This window comes from Zonotrichia albicollis, chromosome 1, assembly GCF_047830755.1.
Source record: "Zonotrichia albicollis isolate bZonAlb1 chromosome 1, bZonAlb1.hap1, whole genome shotgun sequence".
In the NCBI taxonomy this organism is placed as follows: Eukaryota; Metazoa; Chordata; class Aves; order Passeriformes; family Passerellidae; genus Zonotrichia; species Zonotrichia albicollis.
In genome coordinates, this window is record NC_133819.1 from 156,102,515 (window position 1) to 156,119,753 (window position 17,239).

At 63.3% G+C, this 17,239-nt stretch overlaps 1 protein-coding gene across 1 annotated transcript in view; it reads left to right on the plus strand.

Annotated features, from left to right (window-relative positions):
• The window catches only part of LOC102070503 (plectin), an 82,109-nt gene that overhangs the window by 15,694 nt on the left and 49,176 nt on the right, over positions 1-17,239 (plus strand). Inside the window, 19 exon segments of the mRNA XM_074535405.1 lie at positions 30-184; positions 921-1,239; positions 1,818-1,895; positions 2,592-2,753; positions 4,095-4,199; positions 4,580-4,675; positions 4,752-4,877; positions 5,877-6,029; positions 6,674-6,828; positions 6,901-7,027; positions 7,107-7,290; positions 8,290-8,447; positions 9,340-9,518; positions 10,348-10,486; positions 10,575-10,931; positions 11,649-11,732; positions 11,814-11,918; positions 12,090-12,188; positions 13,749-17,129. Coding sequence (XP_074391506.1) covers positions 30-184; positions 921-1,239; positions 1,818-1,895; positions 2,592-2,753; positions 4,095-4,199; positions 4,580-4,675; positions 4,752-4,877; positions 5,877-6,029; positions 6,674-6,828; positions 6,901-7,027; positions 7,107-7,290; positions 8,290-8,447; positions 9,340-9,518; positions 10,348-10,486; positions 10,575-10,931; positions 11,649-11,732; positions 11,814-11,918; positions 12,090-12,188; positions 13,749-17,129 — 6,162 coding nt within the window.

Consider the following 17,239-nt stretch of genomic DNA (forward strand, 5'->3'; position numbering starts at 1 on the left):
TGGCCTCACTGTCCCTGCCCCTCCCACAGGACGTGCGGCTGCTGGCGGCCGGGAAGGCGCCGCAGAAGGCGGCAGAGGTGGAGAGGGACCTGGACAAGGCGGATGCCATGATCCGGCTGCTCTTCAACGACGTGCAGACCCTCAAGGACGGGCGGCACCCGCAGGGCGAGCAGATGTACCGTCGGTACGGGCTCGTCCCTACGGCTCTGTGCCCCCGGAGCCCTCCTTGCGCTTTCTGCCCCACAAAGCCTTTCATGTCTCCTGTGTCCCCCATGTCCCCGGTGTCCTCCATGCTGCCCATGCCCCCCATGTGCCTCATGCTCCCTCCACCCCTAGTCACACCCATGGCCCCCAAAACCCTGCAAAGCCTCCTGTGACCCCCATGCCCCCCATGCTCCCTGCTCCCCCAGCCATCCCTATGACCCCCAAAACCCTGCAAAGCTATCTGCAACCCCCCTGACCACCATGTCCCCCATGTCCCTGTACCCTTCAAAGCCCCCCATACTCTCTCCAAAAGCCCCCTGTGACCCCTGTGCACCCCAAAGCCTCTCGTACTCCCCATGTTGCCTGTACCCCTTACAACCCCTGCGCACCCTAAAACTCCTCATGCCCCCAAACTCCTCATGATTGCTGCACCCCCTTAAAATCCCTGTGCACCCCAAGGCTCCTCATGCCCCCAAAACCCTCTTGTGTCCCCAAATTCCCCGTGTACACTGCACCCCCTTTACAACCCCTGTGCACCCCAAAGCTCCCCATGCCCCTAAACTCCTCATGTTTGCTGCACCCCATTCCAACCCCTGTGCACCCCAAACTCCCCATGTTCACTGCACCCCCTTGACAACCCCGTGTACCCCCAATCTCCCCCTGCCCCCCGAGCTCCCCACGGGCCCTGTGCCTTACCAACTCCTCCCTCCCTGCAGCGTGTACCGCCTGCATGAGCGCCTGGTGTCCATCCGCACCGAGTACAACCTGCGGCTCAAGTCGGGGGCGCCGGTGACAGCGGTGACATCCGTGGCGGTGACAGCGGCGCAGCAGCAGCGGCGGCCGGAGCCCGACGACGCTCCCCTGCGCTACCTGCAGGAGCTGCTGGCCTGGGTGGAGGAGAACCAGCGGCGGGTGGCCACGGCTGAGTGGGGCGCTGACCTGCCCACTGTGGAGACGCACCTGGGCGCCCACCGCGGGCTGCACCGCGCCATCGAGGAGTTCCGCTCCAAGGTGGAGCGGGCACGGGCGGATGAGGTGAGACCTGGGGTTCTGGGGACCTGGGGGTGACAGGGTGAGACCCCTGGGTGCTGGGGACCTCCTGGTCCTGGGGGTGACAGGGTGAGACCCCTGGGTGCTAGGGGTGACAGGGTGAGACCCCTGGGTGCTGGGGACACCCTTAGGCCTGGGGTGACAGGGTGAGACCCCTGGGTGATGGGGGTGACAGGATGAGACCCCTGGGTCCTGGGGACCTCCTGGTGCTGGGGGTGACAAGGTGAGACCCTGCAGGGTGTTGGGGATCTCCAGGTCCTGGGGGTCCTCTGGGGCTGTCCCCACTCTGCCTCAAGGGGTCCCCCCAGTGCTGTTGTCCCCTCCCCTGCTTGTGAGCCTTTCCTCGGGCTGCCTTTGCTCTGTGCCTTGGGGTCCTATAAACTCTGGAGCCCCCCAGGTCCCGGGGTACCCCACGAGGGTGGGAGGCACCGTGACCCGAGTGTATCCCCCAGCCCCTGCACCCTGGTGCCCTGCCCTCCCCACGAGTCCCCTCTGTCACTCCCTTTGTGGGGTGCGGGGGGGTGTCTGGGGTGGGGGTCCTGAGCTGATGGTGTCCCCTGCAGAGCCAGCTGTCCCCCGGCCCCAGCGGCGCCTACCGGGAGTGCCTGGGCAAGCTGGAGCTGCAGTACGCCAAGCTGCTGGTGAGCCCCGAGGGGAGCACGGGCGTGGGGGCGGGCATGGGGGCGTGTGGGGCCTGGGGGGTCAGGGGGGTGTGGGACATGGGGGGCCAGGGGGTGGCAGACAAGGGGGGACAATGCTGGGGATGTGTAGGGGAGGGGGTCAGGGGAGTGTGTGACATGAGGGGTCATGGGGGTGTGTGACATGAGGGCACCTGCTGGGGATGAATGGCCTGGGGGGTCAGGGAGTGTGTGACATGGGGGGACAATGCTGGGGACGTGGGGCCTGGGGGTTTAGGGGGGTCATAGACACAAGAAGACCTGCTGGGGACGTGTGGCCTGGGATGTGTGACATGAGGGGACCTGCTGGGGACGTGTGACATGGGGGGTCAGGGGGGTGGCAGACATGGGGGGACAATGCTGGGGGGTCAGTGCGGTGTGTGCCATGAGGAGGCCCTGCTGGTGGGGTGTGAGATGGGGGGACCTGGTGGGGATGTGTGACCTGATGGAGGAGGGTGTGACAGGAGGGGGGACAATGGTGGGGGTGTTGTGCTGGGGGTGAGTGTGGGGAGGAGGATGCAGGACATGGGGGAAGTGGGGAGGAGGATGCAGGACATGGGGGGAAGTGGGGAGAAGGATGAGGGCAGGGGGCAGCCCTGTGGAAATGAGGCCGTGCAGGGCAGGGACACAGCTACAAACCACCCCCTGTGCCCCCCCCAGAACTCCTCCAAGTCACGGCTGCGGCACCTGGAGAGCCTCCACGGCTTCGTCAGTGCCGCCACCAAGGAGCTGCTGTGGCTGAGCGAGCGCGAGGAGGAGGAGGTGGCCTTCGACTGGAGCCACAACAACCCCGCCATGGCGGCCAAGAAGGAGAGCTACTCGGTACGGGCATGGCGGGTGACATGTGGGCATGGGGATTGGCACAGGCACGGACATGGGGATAGGCATGGACACAACATAGGTACAGGCATGGGCATGGACACGGGCACAGGGATGGGCACAGACATGGGCATTGGCATGGACACAACGTGGACATGGGAATGGGAACAGACGAAAACATGGGCACAGTGATGGGCACAGACACAGGCAAGGACACAGAGATGGACATGGAGAGGACATGGGCACAGGGATGGGCACGGACACAACATCGGGATGGGCATGGACACCAGGATGGGCATAGGGATAGGCACGGACATGGGTATGGACACAGGGATGGACATGGACATGGGGATAGGCATGGACACCACATGGATGCAGGGATGAACACAGACACGGACACGGCATGGGGATGGGCATGGACACAGACACAGGGATGGGCATGGACATGGACACGGGCATGGACACAGGGATGGACATGGGGATGGGCACAGGCACAGGGATTGGCATGGGCAGAGACATGGGGATGGGCATGGACACAAGCACAGGGATGGACACGGACATGGGGATGAGCATGGACATGACATAGACACGGACATGACATGGGCACAGGGATGGGCATGGACACGGATGCAGGGATGGGCATGGACACAGGGATGGGCATAGACACAACATGGACATGCATGTGGGCAGACAAGCATGGAGGGCACAGCTACTCCACGTGGACACACCCATGGATGCACACACACCCATGGACGTGCGCACACACACACACACACACACACACACACACACACACGTGCCATCCCCACACACGGACACGCACACGGCTGTGTCCCATGGTCCCCTCCCTGCTTTGCAGTACTGAGCCCCCGTGTGCCCCCCATACCCAGAACCCCCATAACCCTCTGAGCACCCCCAGAGTCCCCCTTGCACACACAGCCCCAGCTGTAACCATACACACAGAGCTGTGCACACGTGTGTGAGCCCTGAACCCCCTCCCTGCCCCCTGGCCCTACACATGTGTGTGAACCCTGAACCCCCCCATTCTCCCTGGCCTTACACACGAGTGTGAGCCCTGACTGAACCCCCTGACCGTGCACACGTGTGTGAGCCCTGCCCCCATGGCCTCCTGCCCCCCAGCCCTGCACAAGTATGAGCCCCAACCCAACCCCTGGCCGTGCACATGTGTGTGAGCCCTGCCCCCTGGCCTTACACACGAGTGTGAGCCCTGACCCAACCCCCTGGCTGTGCACACGTGTGTGAGCCCTGCCCTCCGGCCCTGCTCACGAGTGTGAGCCCTGTCCCCTGGCCGTGCACACGAGTGTGACCCTGTCCCCGCCGCAGGCACTGATGCGGGAGCTGGAGCTGCGGGAGCGGCGGATCCAGGAACTGCGGACCTCAGGGGAGCGGCTGCTGCGGGAGGAGCACCCCGGGGCACAGACTCTGGAGGTGGGCATGGGGCTGGGGGCGAATGGGGGCACTGAGGGGCAGAAGGGGCTGGGGGCAAATGCGGGGTGTGAGAGGGGCTGGGGGCAAATGGGGGGCGTGAGAGGGGCTGGGGGGCGTGGGGCTGGGGGCAAATGGTGGGGTGCAGTGGTCACTGGGGGTCAGCAGTGTGGGGTGCAGTGGTGACTGGGAGTCCCTGGTGTGGGGTGCAGCAGGTACTGGGGGTCACTGGTGTGGGTTGCAGTGGTCACTCAGGGTCACTGGTGTGGCTGCCTGTAGCAGTGCGGGTGCAGGTGTGGCTGCAGGTCAGGTGAGGGTGCCAGCCCCCGTAGCGGTGCAGGTGCCCTCGGTGCCAGCCCTGGTGTCCCCCCCGTTCCCCCCAGGCATTCTTGGCGGCGCTGCAGACCCAGTGGAGCTGGATGCTCCAGCTCTGCTGCTGCATCGAGACCCACCTGAAGGAGAACACCAACTACTTCCAGGTACAGGGGGTGCCAGGGCAGGGTTGGGAGTGGGAGGGAGGGCGTGACCCCCAATTCTGACCTCTGGCCCCCCCAGTTCTTTGCTGAGGTGCGGGAGGCTGAGGAGCTGCTGCGCAAGACGGAGGAGACGATGCGGCGCAAGTTCAGCTGCGACCGTGGCACCACGGCCACGCGCCTCGAGGACCTGCTGCAGGACCTGGCGGTGAGGGCACCCCCGAGGCCCCCGGGGGGACCCCCAGACTCTGGGGAGACCCCCAGCGAGATCCCCAGACCTGGGGGGGACCCCCAGGATGACCCTCCCCAGATCTGCAGGGTGACCCTGCTGCATGACCTTGTATTGAGGGCGGGTGGGAGCCCAGGGGCTGCCCAAGTGGAGCCCCCCAAGATCCTCAGGGTGACACCTCCAGGGTGACCCCAGCCCCATGGCAGCCCCAGGCTGACCCCACATGCAGGGTGACCCCAGCCCCTGGCGACTCTGACGTGGCAGCCCCCAAAATCAGAGCCCCACAGCAGCCCCTGGGGTGTGCAGCTGCAGAGTGCTGGTGTGTGACCGTGTTCACAGGGGTCTGAGGATGAGGGAAGAGGCGAGGATCTGACTCCATGTTTCAGAAGGCTGATTTATTATTTTATGATATATAGTACACTAAAACTATACTAAAAGAATAGAAGAAAGGATTTCATCAAAAGGCTAGCTAAGAATAGAATAGAATAGAAAAAAATGATAACAAAGGTTTGTGGCTCGGCTCTCTGTCTGAGCCAGCTGGGCTGTGATTGGCCATTAACTAGAAACAACCACATGAGACCAATCACAGATGCACCTGTTGCGTTCCACAGCAGCAGATAACCATTGTTTACATTTTGTTCCTGAGGCCTCCCAGCTTCTCAGGAGGAAAAATCCTAAGAAAAGAATTTTTCATAAAAGTTGTCTGTGACACTGAGGTGCCCACCCCATTGCAGCCCCTGGGGTGATCCCAACACATCCATTGCTGCAACAGACCAGGGTGACCCCCCCGCCTCATATTCCTGACCCCTCCCCAAACTCCCAGGACCCCCCACCAAAATCCCAAGAGCTCCCAAAACCTTTGGGACCTCCTGATATTTCTGAGCTCTCTCAAAAAAGCTGGTACCTCGCTAAAATTTTGCTGCCCCTCCACACCATGGGGCACCCCAAATCCTGAGGTGTCCCAAACGTGCCCCACAGGAGCAGAAGGAGCAGCTGGCGGAGCTGGGGGCGCAGCTGGGAGCTCTGTCCCGCCGTGCCAGGACCATCGTGCAGCTGAAGCCACGCTGCCCCTCGACACCCCTGCAGGGCCGGCCCCCCATCCAGGCCGTCTGTGACTACAAGCAAATGGAGGTGAGGGGGACACGAGGCTGGGATTGGGGTTGGTCCACCTGGGGAGGCCGTGGGGGGATGTGGGGCAATGTGGGGGGACATGGTGGGTCTAGCACCCCGCTCTGATGCTGCCCCAGCCCCATGGGGGGGACACAGGAGGACCCTCCCTCTTGTCTGAGGGGGACCCTGGGGGAACAAGGGGACACATAGGGGTCCTCTCCTCCTTCTCTCATGCTGCCCCAGCCCCATGGGGGACACACAAGGGGGAATACAAGGGACCCCCACCCAGACTGAGACCACACCAGGCCCATAGGGGAATGTGGGGGGACACTGGGGAATATGGGGAGCACACTGAGGAATATCAGGGGGGACACTGGGGAATTTGGGGGACACTGGGGAATGTGGGGACACACTGGGGAATATAGGGGGACACACTGGGGAATATTGGAGGAGCACTGGGGAATGTGGCTGACACTGGGGAATATGGGGGCGCACTGGGGAATATCAGGGGGCACACTGGGGAATATGGGGGCACACTGGGAAATATTGGGGGGACATTGGGGAATATGGGGGCACACTGCAGAATATGGTGACACACTGGGGAATATGGGAGAGGCACAGATGGACACAAGGCCCACACCCCACCCTGACCCCCTGCCCCGCAGGTGACCGTGCACAAGAACGACACCTGTGCCCTGGTGAACCACGCGCAGCCGCAGCAGTGGCGGGTGCAGAGCGCCAGCGGCAGCGAGGCCGTCGTGCCCTCGGTCTGCTTCCTCCTGCCACCCCCCAACAAGGAGGCTCTGGATGCCGTGCACAGGTGGGGACGGTGACCCTGCACCCCCCCGGGTGTCCCCGCTGTGTGCCCCTCTCTAACTCCCCATCCCCACAGGCTGGAGGCCACCCACCAGCAGCTGCTGGGGCTGTGGCAGCAGCTGCACCAGGACCTGCGCAGCCTCCGCGCCTGGCAGTACCTGATGCGGGACATCCAGCAGATCCACTCCTGGACGCAGGTCACGGTGAGTTCCCGGGGGTCTCGGAGCCCCATGGGGGTCCCGGGGGTCCCAGCAAGGGCTGACAGGGCCGTATCCCCCCCAGTTCCGCACGCTGCCGGCCGAGGAGGTGCGCCAGGTGCTGTCCAGCCTGGAGAGGCACTACCAGGAGTTCCTGCGGGACAGCCAGGACTCGCAGAGCTTCCAGCCCGACGACCGGCTGCAGGTGGAGCGCGACTACAATGCGTGCACGCACAAGTACGAGCTGCTGCTGCGGAGCCAGGAGAAAGGTGGGTGTGCCCTCTCTGCCCCTCTGAACAATGGGGGTGCCCAGGGTTTCCCCGGCTCCTTGGGGTGACCTGCAGGTCCTTGTGGTGTCCCTGGGGTGACCTGCAGATCCTTGTGGTGTCCCTGGGGTATTGCCATGGTGCTGAGCTGTCCCAGTCTCCCCCATCCTCACATTGTCTGTGGGGTGTTCCCAGGGTGCTGAGCCATCCCTGCATCCTCCCTTCCCACCATGGGTCCCCAGGATGTCCCCACAGTCTGAGCCATACCCATGTCCCCTCTCCCTGCTGTGGGTCCTCAGAGTGTCCCCAGGGTGCTCAGCCATCCCTCCATCTCCCCTTCCTACCATGGGTCCCCATGTTGTCCCCTCAGTCTGAGCCATCCCCATGTCTCCTCTCCCTACTGTGGGTCCTCAGGGTGTCCCCATGTACTGAGCCATTCTGGTGTCACTGCAGGTCCCTGTGGTGTCCCAGGGCACTGAGACATCCGTGTGTCCCCTCTCCCTGCTGTGGGTCCCCAGAGTGTCCCCATGACACTGAGCCATCCCAGTTTCACTGCGAGTCCCCGTGGTGTCCCAGGGCACTGAGCCATCCCCATGTCCCCTCTCCCTGCTGTGGGTCCCTGTGTTGTCCTCATGGTGCTGAGCCATCCTGGTGTCACTGTGGGTGCCTGTGGTGTCCCCAGGGCACTGAGCCATTCCGGTGTCACTGTGGGTCCCCGTGGTGTCCCCATGGTGTCCCAGGGCACTGAGCCATCCCAGTGTCCCCTCTCCCTGCTGTGGGTCCCTGTGTTGTCCTCATGGTGCTGAGCCATCCCCGTGTCACTGTGGGTCCCCACGGTGTCCCCACAGTGTCCCAGGGCACTGAGCCATCTGTGTGTCCCCTCTCCCTGCTGTGGGTCCCCAGGGTGTCCCCAGGGCACTGAGCCATCCCGGTGTCACTGTGGGTCCCTGTGGTGTCCCCATGGTGTCCCAGGTCACTGAGCCATCCCCGCTGTCCCCACAGGAGAGCAGGACGAGTCTCTGTGCAAGAGCTACATCTCGCAGCTGAAGGACATCCGGCTGCAGCTGGAGAGCTGCGAGAGCCGCACCGTGCACCGCCTGCGCCTGCCCCTCAAGGCCGACCCCCTGCGCGAGTGCGCCCAGCGCCAGGCGGAGCAGCAGGTGTGGGACACGTGTGGGACATGTGTGGGAGCCTGGGGAACTGCCCCAGGGCATCCCCCATGTGTGGGAGCCCAGGGAACTGCCCCAGTGCATCCCCCACATGTGGGAGTGCAGGGGAACTGCCCCAGTGTATCCCCCATGTGTGGGAGCCCAGGGAACTGCCCCAGTCATGTGGGAGTGCAGGGGAACTGCCCCAGTGCATCCCCCACATGTGGGAGTGCAGGGGAACTGCCCCAGTGCATCCCCCACATGTGGGAGCCCAGGGGAACTGCCCCAGTGCATCCCCCACATATGGGAGCCCAGGAACTGCCCCAGTGCAAACTGCCCCAGTGCATCCCTCATGTGTGGGAGCCCAGGAACTGCCCCAGTGCATGCCCCACATGTGGGAGCCCGAAAACTGCCCTAGTGCATCTCCCACATGTGGGGGACACGTGTGGGACACATGTGGGAGCCCAGGGGAACTGCCCCAGTGCTTCCCCCCAAGATCCTCAGGGTGACACCTCCAGGGTGACCCCAGTCCTGTTACATGCGTGTGACACGTGTCGTGCACACAAATGGCCACCTCAGTGCCAGGATGGACCTGGGGGAATGGTTTGGGTTGGAAAAGCCCTCAGAGCCCATTGAGCCCACCCAAGGCCACCCCTGAGCATGTCCCCAAGTAAGCCACAGGGCTGTAAAGTCCCCCCAGGGGTGGCACTCCAGCCCTGCCCTGGGCAGCTGTGCCAGGGCTGGAGAGCCCCTCCAGGAGGAGTTTTCCCCATATCCCTCCTCAACCTCCCCTGTCCACCTGCACTGATGGGCTACAGAGCCTTCCCCTGCTCTGCTCCTCCTGGGATCCAAGAGGAGGGGAGCATTCAGTCAGGGTTGGGACTGAGGGACTCCTTCCCTGCAGCAAACACACCTGGAGCTGGAGGGCATTCAGAAGAACCTGGCCAAGGTCAGCGAGAAGACAGAGCAGGTGCTGGCGCAGCCGGAGCAGGCGGGCTCGGCCCCCGTGCTGCGCTCCGAGCTGGAGGTCACCCTGCGCAAGATGGAGCAGGTCTACAGCCTGTCCAGCATCTACCTGGAGAAGTGAGTCAGCCCTGGCACCTGGAAACGAGCCTGGGCACCTGGGGGGCCGTGGGGAATCTGGGGAGAGCCAGCATGCTTTTCCCTTTCTTTTCCTTCCCTCTCCTTTTCTTCCTTTTGTTTCTCTTTTGCCTTTTTTCTCTTTTCCTTTTTTTCCCTTTTCCCCCTTTTTCTTTTTTTTTCTTTTTTCCCTTTTTTTTCTTTTTCCTTTTTTTTTTCTTTTTTCCCTTTTCCCCTATTTTTCCCTTTGCTGCTTTTCTCCCTTTCCCCCTTTTTTCCTGTTCTCTTTTGTTTCCTTTTTCCCTTTTCTTCCAGATTCTCCTTTTCCCCTTTTTCCCTTTTTTCCTTTTCCCCTTTCTTCCTTTTCCTTTTTCTTTCCTTTTCCTCTTTTTTTTCCTCCTTTTCCCTGTTTTTCTTTTTTCCCCCCTTTTTCCTTTTCCCCTTTTTTTTCCTTTTTCCTTTTTTCCCTTTCCCTTTTCCCCTTTTTCTCCTTTTATTCCTTTCCTCCTTTTTCCCCTTTCCCCCGTGTTTTCATTTTCCCCTTTTCCCCCCTTTCCCCCCTTTTGCCCCCTTTTGCCCCTTTTCCCCCTTTTTCCCCTTTTTCCTTTTCTCCTTTTATGGTTTCCCCTTTTTTTCTTTTTCTCTTTTTTTCCTTTTCCCCACTTCCCCTTTTTCCCTTTTTCCCCCTTTTTTCCTTTTCCCCTTTTCCTTCCCTCCTGGGTCTGCAGTGCTGCTCTTCCTGGGCTGCCCGCTCCCATCCTGATCCCAGCTGATCCATCCCACTCCCATCCCGCTCCCGGCTGCTCCCACTGATTCCACCCCTGTGCTGCAGGCTGAAGACCATCGGGCTGGTGATCCGGAGCACGCAGGGGGCTGAGGAGCTGCTCCGCAAGTACGAGGAGCAGCTGAAGGACGTGCAGGCAGTGCCGGCCGACCTGGCTGAGCTGGAGGCCAGCAAGGCTGAGCTTAAGGTACTGGGGGCTCTGGGGGTGCCAAGGGGACCCGGGGGGTGCCTTGGGGACACCACAGCCGGCCCTGACCACTGCCCATCTGCCACAGCGGCTGCGGGCACAGGCCGAGGGGCACCAGCCCTTCTTCAGCACGCTGGAGACCGACCTGGGCAAGGCCAAGGACGTCAACGAGCGGATGGTGCGCGGGCACAGCGAGCGGGATGTGGACTTGGAGCGGTACCGGGAGCGGGTGCAGCAGCTGCTGGAGCGCTGGCAGGCTGTGCTGGGCCAGGCCGACCTGCGGCAGCGTGAGCTGGACCAGCTGGGCCGCCAGCTGGGCTACTACCGGCAGAGCTGCGACGCGCTGCGCCAGTGGATCCACGACGCCCGGCAGCGCCAGGAGGCCATCCAGGCTGTGCCCATCACCGACAGCCAGGCCGTGCGTGAGCAGCTGCTGCAGGAGAAGGTAGGGCTGGCCGTGGGGGCAAGGTAGGGCTGGCTGTGGGGGAAGGCAGGGCTGGCCGTGGGACAAGGTAGGGCTAGTTGTGGGACAAGGTGGGGCGGGCCATGGAGGCAAGGGGTGCTCCCGGGAATCCCCAGTGGGGCAAGGAGTGCTCCTGGGCATCCCCAGCAGGGTGAGGGGTGTGCTTGGGCATCCCCAATGGAGCAAGGGGCACTCCTGAGCATCCCCAGTGGGGCAAGGAGTGCTCCTGGGCATCCCCAGCAGGGTGAGGGGTGCTTCTGGCCATCCCCAGTGGGGCTAGGGGTGCTCCCAGGCATTCCACAGCAGGATGAGGGGTGATCTCAGCTATCCCTGGCCATGGTGTTGCAAGGGATTCCCCTGGCCATCCCAAGCAGAGTGCAGATGTGTGCCCATCTCTGTCTGTGGCAGAGTGAGGGGAGTGCCTGGCCGTCTCCAGCCATGGCATGTTGAGTGTTGCTCTTGGGTGGCTGCAGCAGGAATGGGACCATCCCTGGCCATGGCACGTGGTGGGTGGGTGCTCTCAACTATCCCCAGTGGGTTGGGGGATGCTCCCGGCTGCAGCAGGGTGAGGGATGCTCCTGACCATTCCCAGCCAAGTCAGGGCAAATGGTGCTCTTGGCCATCCCTGGCCATGTTGGGGTGAGATGTGCTTTTGGGTGGCCGTGGGACGCCTGGGCTCACCCACACGTGTCTCGCCAGAAACTGCTGGAGGAGTGTGAGCAGCACAAGGAGAAGGTGGAGGAGTGCCAGCGCTATGCCAAGCAGTACATCGATGCCATCAAGGTGGGCCTGGGGAGGCAGCACCGTGTCCTGCAGGGGGTGGGCTCGGGGGTGGCAGAGCTTTGATCACTCTCTCCTCATCAGGACTACGAGCTGCAGCTGGTGAGCTTCAAGGCACAGGTGGAGCCAGTGGCATCGCCGGCCAAGAAGCCCAAAGTGCAGTCGGCATCTGACAGCATCATCCAGGAGGTGAGGAGGGGTCTCACTGCCACTGGCTGGGGGTGCCCTGCAGCTCCTGGGGCGTGGCTGCTCACTGAAGGGGTGAATTTGGGACTGTGGCACGTGGTCGTGCAGCCCCATCATTGCTGGGGTACTGGTGGGTAAGCTCCCCTCTCTTGTGCTGACCCCCTGTCTCCACAGTACGTGGACCTGCGGACGCAGTACAGTGAGCTGACCACGCTCACCACCCAGTACATCAAGTTCATCACCGAGACACTGCGGCGGCTGGAGGACGAGGAGGTAGGGAGTGGTGCAGGGCAGCATGGCCAGCTGTGTGACCAAAAGAAGCGCAGTTCACGGGGTCCCTGGCCCCATCACTAACAGCAACCCATGGTTGTGGCTCCAGCCCTGGCCCCATCACTAACACCAGCCCACAGCCATGACTCCAGCCCTTTCACTGGTGGTAGCTCACATCCATGACTCTGGTACCACCACTAATGCCAGCCCATGGCTGTGATTCCAGCCCCATCATTAACACCAGCTCACGGCCTTGACTCCAGCCCTTTCACTGGTGGTAGCTCATGTCCATGACTCTGGCCCCACACTAATGCCAGCCTATGGCTGTGACACCAGCCCCATCACTAACAGCAGCCCATGGCTGTGGCTCCAGACCCATGACTAATACTGGCCCATGGCCATGACTCCGGCCCTATCACTAACACTGGCCCATGGCCATGACTCTGGCCCTATCACTAATACTGGCCCACGGCCTCTAACTCCTGCTCCCTGCTGGGCTCCTGGGAGCAAGGCTGCTGGCTCTGCATACAGGGGGTCTCCGAGACAAGCTGGCTCTGGGCACTGGGGGCTCTGGTGTGACTGGTGGTAGGAGGCACTTCCCAGATACACGTAGTGCAGTCAGCACCTGCCTGCGCATGCTGCTGTGCTGGGCGCTGGCCCGCGGGGTCTGGCGCGGGGTAACCTCTCTAACTCTTGGTTTCTGCCCTTGGAGCCGCTTTGCCAGTGCTTTATCTTGGGGAATATTTGTGTTGGTGGGGATCTAATGGAGGGTAAAAAACCAGGATGACTCTGGCAGCCGTGCACCAGGTACTCTGAGCATGCCCTCTCCCCGTGGCACCCTCCGCCTGCCCACGGCTCACCCTCTCCTCCTCGCCCTCCTCGACATCTGTGCTGCTCCGGGACCAGGGGTCTGGTGTGGGGTCTGGCTCCCCTGCATGTGCTGCCTGTGCCTGGGCCCTGTGGAGCGTGCGGCTGCCTCGCTCACGGTGCATGTGGTGCGCCAGCTGCGTTGGCCCTTTGTTCCCAGTTGCCTGGAGAGGGCTGGGAGAGGTTTGAACCAGCTGAACTGCTCTCTCCTGTTGAGGCTTTCCTGGCAGGGAAGGCTCTGCTGGCACCGCCCTTGCACCGCTCCCCTCTCTTCTGCTCCTGGTGCTCCGTCTGTCTCTCTTCTTTCCCCACGGCAGGGGCTGTCTGTGCCAGCCCCCTCGCAGGGGGAGCCAGGGTGGTGATGTGCACGCTGCTCGCATCGTCTTCATCGCTTGGGCTCCGCTCGCTCTCTGTCCCTTCTCTCTGGAGCGTGGCTTCCTGCGCTGCTGTCTGGCTCCTGTTGCCTGTCTGCCTGTGCTGTCATGTGTCCCCTGTCGTGCCACATATCTTCTGGAAGCTGGCGTCACCGGCTCGTGCGGTGGCCCAGGGGCCGAAGCCATTCCACGCGCATCTGCCACACCTCCGCTGTCTCGGCAGTGTGCGGCTGGGCCAGCATCGATTCCACGGCGCGATCGCATCCCTTGTGATTTGTCTCTCTCTCCCCTCTCTGTCCCCTGCACCCTCTTTCCCCTCCAGAAAGCCGCCGAGAAGCTGAAAGAGGAGGAGAGGAAGCGGCTGGCGGAGGTGGAGGCGCAGCTGGAGAAGCAGCGGCAGCTGGCCGAGGCCCACGCCAAAGCCAAGGCACAGGCGGAGGCGGAGGCGCGGGAGCTGCAGCTCCGCATGCAGGAGGAGGTCACCCGGCGGGAGGTGGTGGCCGTGGATGCCGAGCAGCAGAAGCAGAACATCCAGCAGGAGCTGATGCAGCTGCGGCAGAACTCGGACCACCAGATCAAGTCCAAGGTGAAGCTGATCGAGGAGGCCGAATACAACCGCAAGAAAGTGGAGGAGGAGATCCGCCTCATCCGCCTGCAGCTGGAGAGCACCGAGAAGCAGCGGGAGAGCGCAGAGACAGAGCTGCAGGAGCTGCGGGCGCGTGCCGAAGATGCCGAGCGCCAGAAGCGGCAGGCGCAGGAGGAGGCCGAGCGCCTGCGCCGGCAGGTGAAGGAGGAGAGCCAGAAGAAGCGCGAGGCGGAGGAGGAGCTGAAGCGCAAGGTGCAGGCTGAGCGCGAAGCGGCCCGGGAGAAGCAGAAGGCAGTGGCAGACCTGGAGCAGCTGCGGCTGCAGGCGGAGGAGGCTGAGCGACGCATGCGGCAGGCAGAGGCCGAGAAGGACCGGCAGATCCAGGTGGCCCAGGAGGTGGCCCAGCGCAGCGCTGAGGCCGAGCTGCAGAGCAAGAGGCTCTCTTTCGCTGAGAAGACAGCACAGCTGGAGCTGTCGCTGCAGCAGGAGCACGATGTGGTGGCCCAGCTGCAGGAGGAGGCCGAGCGGCTGAAGAAGCAGCAGCTGGAGGCCGAGCGCTCGCGGGAGGAGGCTGAGAAGGAGCTGGAGCGCTGGCGGCAGAAGGCCAACGAGGCACTGCGCCTGCGGCTGCAGGCTGAAGAGGTGGCCCACAAGAAGTCACTGGCACAGGAGGAGGCCGAGAAGCAGAAGGAGGATGCAGAGCGCGAGGCCCGCAAGCGCGCCAAAGCAGAGGAGGTGGCCGTGCGGCAGAAGGAGCTGGCGGAGGAAGAGCTGGAGAAGCAGCGGGAGCTGGCAGAGGGCACAGCCCAGCAGAAGCTGGCGGCGGAGCAGGAGCTGATTCGGCTGAAGGCGGAGATGGATAACGGGGAGCAGCAGCGCCTGCTCCTGGAGGAAGAGCTCTCGCGGTTGAAGGGCGAGGTGAATGAGGCCATCCAGAGGAGGAAAGAGCTGGAGGAGGAGCTGGCCAAGCTGCGGGCAGAGATGGAGGTCCTGCTGGAGAGCAAGGCCAAGACAGAGGAGGAGTCGCGCTCCAGCAGCGAGAAGTCCAAGCAACGGCTGGAGGCGGAGGCCAACAAGCTGCGGGAGCTGGCCGAGGAGGCCGCCCGCCTGCGCGCCCTCTCTGAGGAGGCCAAGCGGCAGCGGCAGCTGGCAGAAGAAGAGGCCACCCGGCAGCGGGCCGAGGCTGAGCGCATCCTGAAGGAGAAGCTGGCGGCCATCAACGAGGCCTCACGGCTGAAGGCGGAGGCGGAGATTGCGCTGAAGGAGAAGGAGGCGGAGAATGAGCGGCTGCGGCGGCTGGCGGAGGATGAGGCCTACCAGCGCAAGCTGCTGGAGGAGCAGGCGGCCCAACACAAGCAGGACATCGAGGAGAAGATTGCCCTGCTGAAGCGCTCCTCAGAGAGCGAGCTGGAGAGGCAGAAGGGGCTTGTGGAGGATACGCTGCGGCAGCGGCGGCAGGTGGAGGAGGAGATCCGCGCCCTCAAGGCCAGCTTTGAGAGGGCCTCAGCTGGCAAGAGCGAGCTGGAGCGGGAGCTGAACCGCATCCGTGGGGAGGCAGAGGAGGTGCAGCGCAGCCGGGAGCAGGCGGAGCGGGAGGCCGAGCGGCAGCGGGCCCTGGCGCTGGAGGAGGAGGGCCGCCGGCGTGAGGCCGAAGAGAAGGTGCAGGCCATCCTGGCGGCCGAGGAGGAGGCCGGGCGGCAGCGGCGGCTGGCCCTGGAGGAGGTGGAGCGGCTGCGGGCCATGGTGGAGGAGGCACGGCGGCAGAAGGAACTGGCGGAGAAGGAGTCAGAGCGGCAGATACAGCTGGCACGGGAAGCAGCGCAGAAGCGGATTGCCGCAGAGGAGAAGGCGCACCTGGCTGCCGTGCAGCAGAAGGAGCAGGAGCTGCTGCAGACACGCCAGCAGGAGCAGAGCCTCCTGGACCGGCTGCGCGAGGAGGCTGACCGGGCCCGGCAGGCGGCCGAGGAGGCCGAGTTTGCCCGTGGCAAGGCCGAGCAGGACGCCAGCTTGTCCCGGCAGCGCGTGGAGGAGGCTGAGCGGCTGAAGCAGCGGGCAGAGGAGGAGGCGCAGGCCAAGGCACAGGCGCAGGCGGACGCAGAGAAGCTGCGGAAGGAGGCTGAGCTGGAGGCAGCGAAACGGGCGCAGGCAGAGCAGGTGGCCCTGAGGCAGAAGCAGCTGGCCGATGCCGAGATGGAGAAGCACAAGAAGTTTGCTGAGCAGACACTGCGGCAGAAGGCGCAGGTGGAGCAGGAGCTGACCAAGGTGAAGTTGCAGCTGGATGAGACAGACCACCAGAAGGGCATCCTGGATGAGGAGCTGCAGCGGCTGAAGGAGGAGGTGACAGACGCTGTCCGGCAGAAGGCCCAGGTGGAGGAGGAACTCTTCAAGGTCCGGGTGCAGATGGAGGAGCTGGCCAAGCTGAAGAGCCGCATCGAGGAGGAGAACAAGGCGCTGATCCTCAAGGACAAGGACAACACGCAGAAGTTCCTGGCGGAGGAGGCAGAGAAGATGAAGCAGGTGGCAGAGGAGGTGGCCCGGCTGAGCGTGGAGGCGCAGGAGGCCGCCCGCATGCGGCAGCTGGCTGAGGATGACCTGGCGCAGCAGCGGGCACTGGCAGAGAAGATGCTGAAGGAGAAGATGCAGGCGGTGCAGGAGGCCACGCGGCTGCGGGCCGAGGCTGAAATGCTGCAGAAGCAGAAGGATCTGGCGCAGGAACACGCCAAGAAGCTGCAGGAGGACAAGGAGCAGATGCAGCAGCGCCTGGCTGAGGAGACCGAGGGCTTCCAGAAGACACTGGAGGCTGAGCGCCGGCGGCAGCTGGACATCACGGCTGAGGCCGAGCGCCTCAAGCTGCAGGTGGCAGAGATGAGCATGGCCCAGGCCAAGGCTGAGGAGGAAGCCAAGCGGTTCAAAAAGCAGGCAGAGGAGATCAGTGAGAGGCTGCATGAGACTGAGCTGGCCACACAGGAGAAGATGACGATGGTGCACACCCTGGAGATCCAGAGACACCAGAGCGATGAGGATGCCGAAAAGCTGCGGAAAGCCATCGCTGACCTGGAGAAGGAGAAGGAGAAGCTGAAACAGGAGGCAGCGCTGCTGCAGCAGAAGGCAGAGGAGGTACTGGGCTGCGGGTCCCCCTTAGTGGTGGTGGTACACAGGGAGGCTGTCCCTCTTCCCAGCCAGCCTACATCATCCCTGGGCTGGTCCCCAGGGACCATCACTGGGGA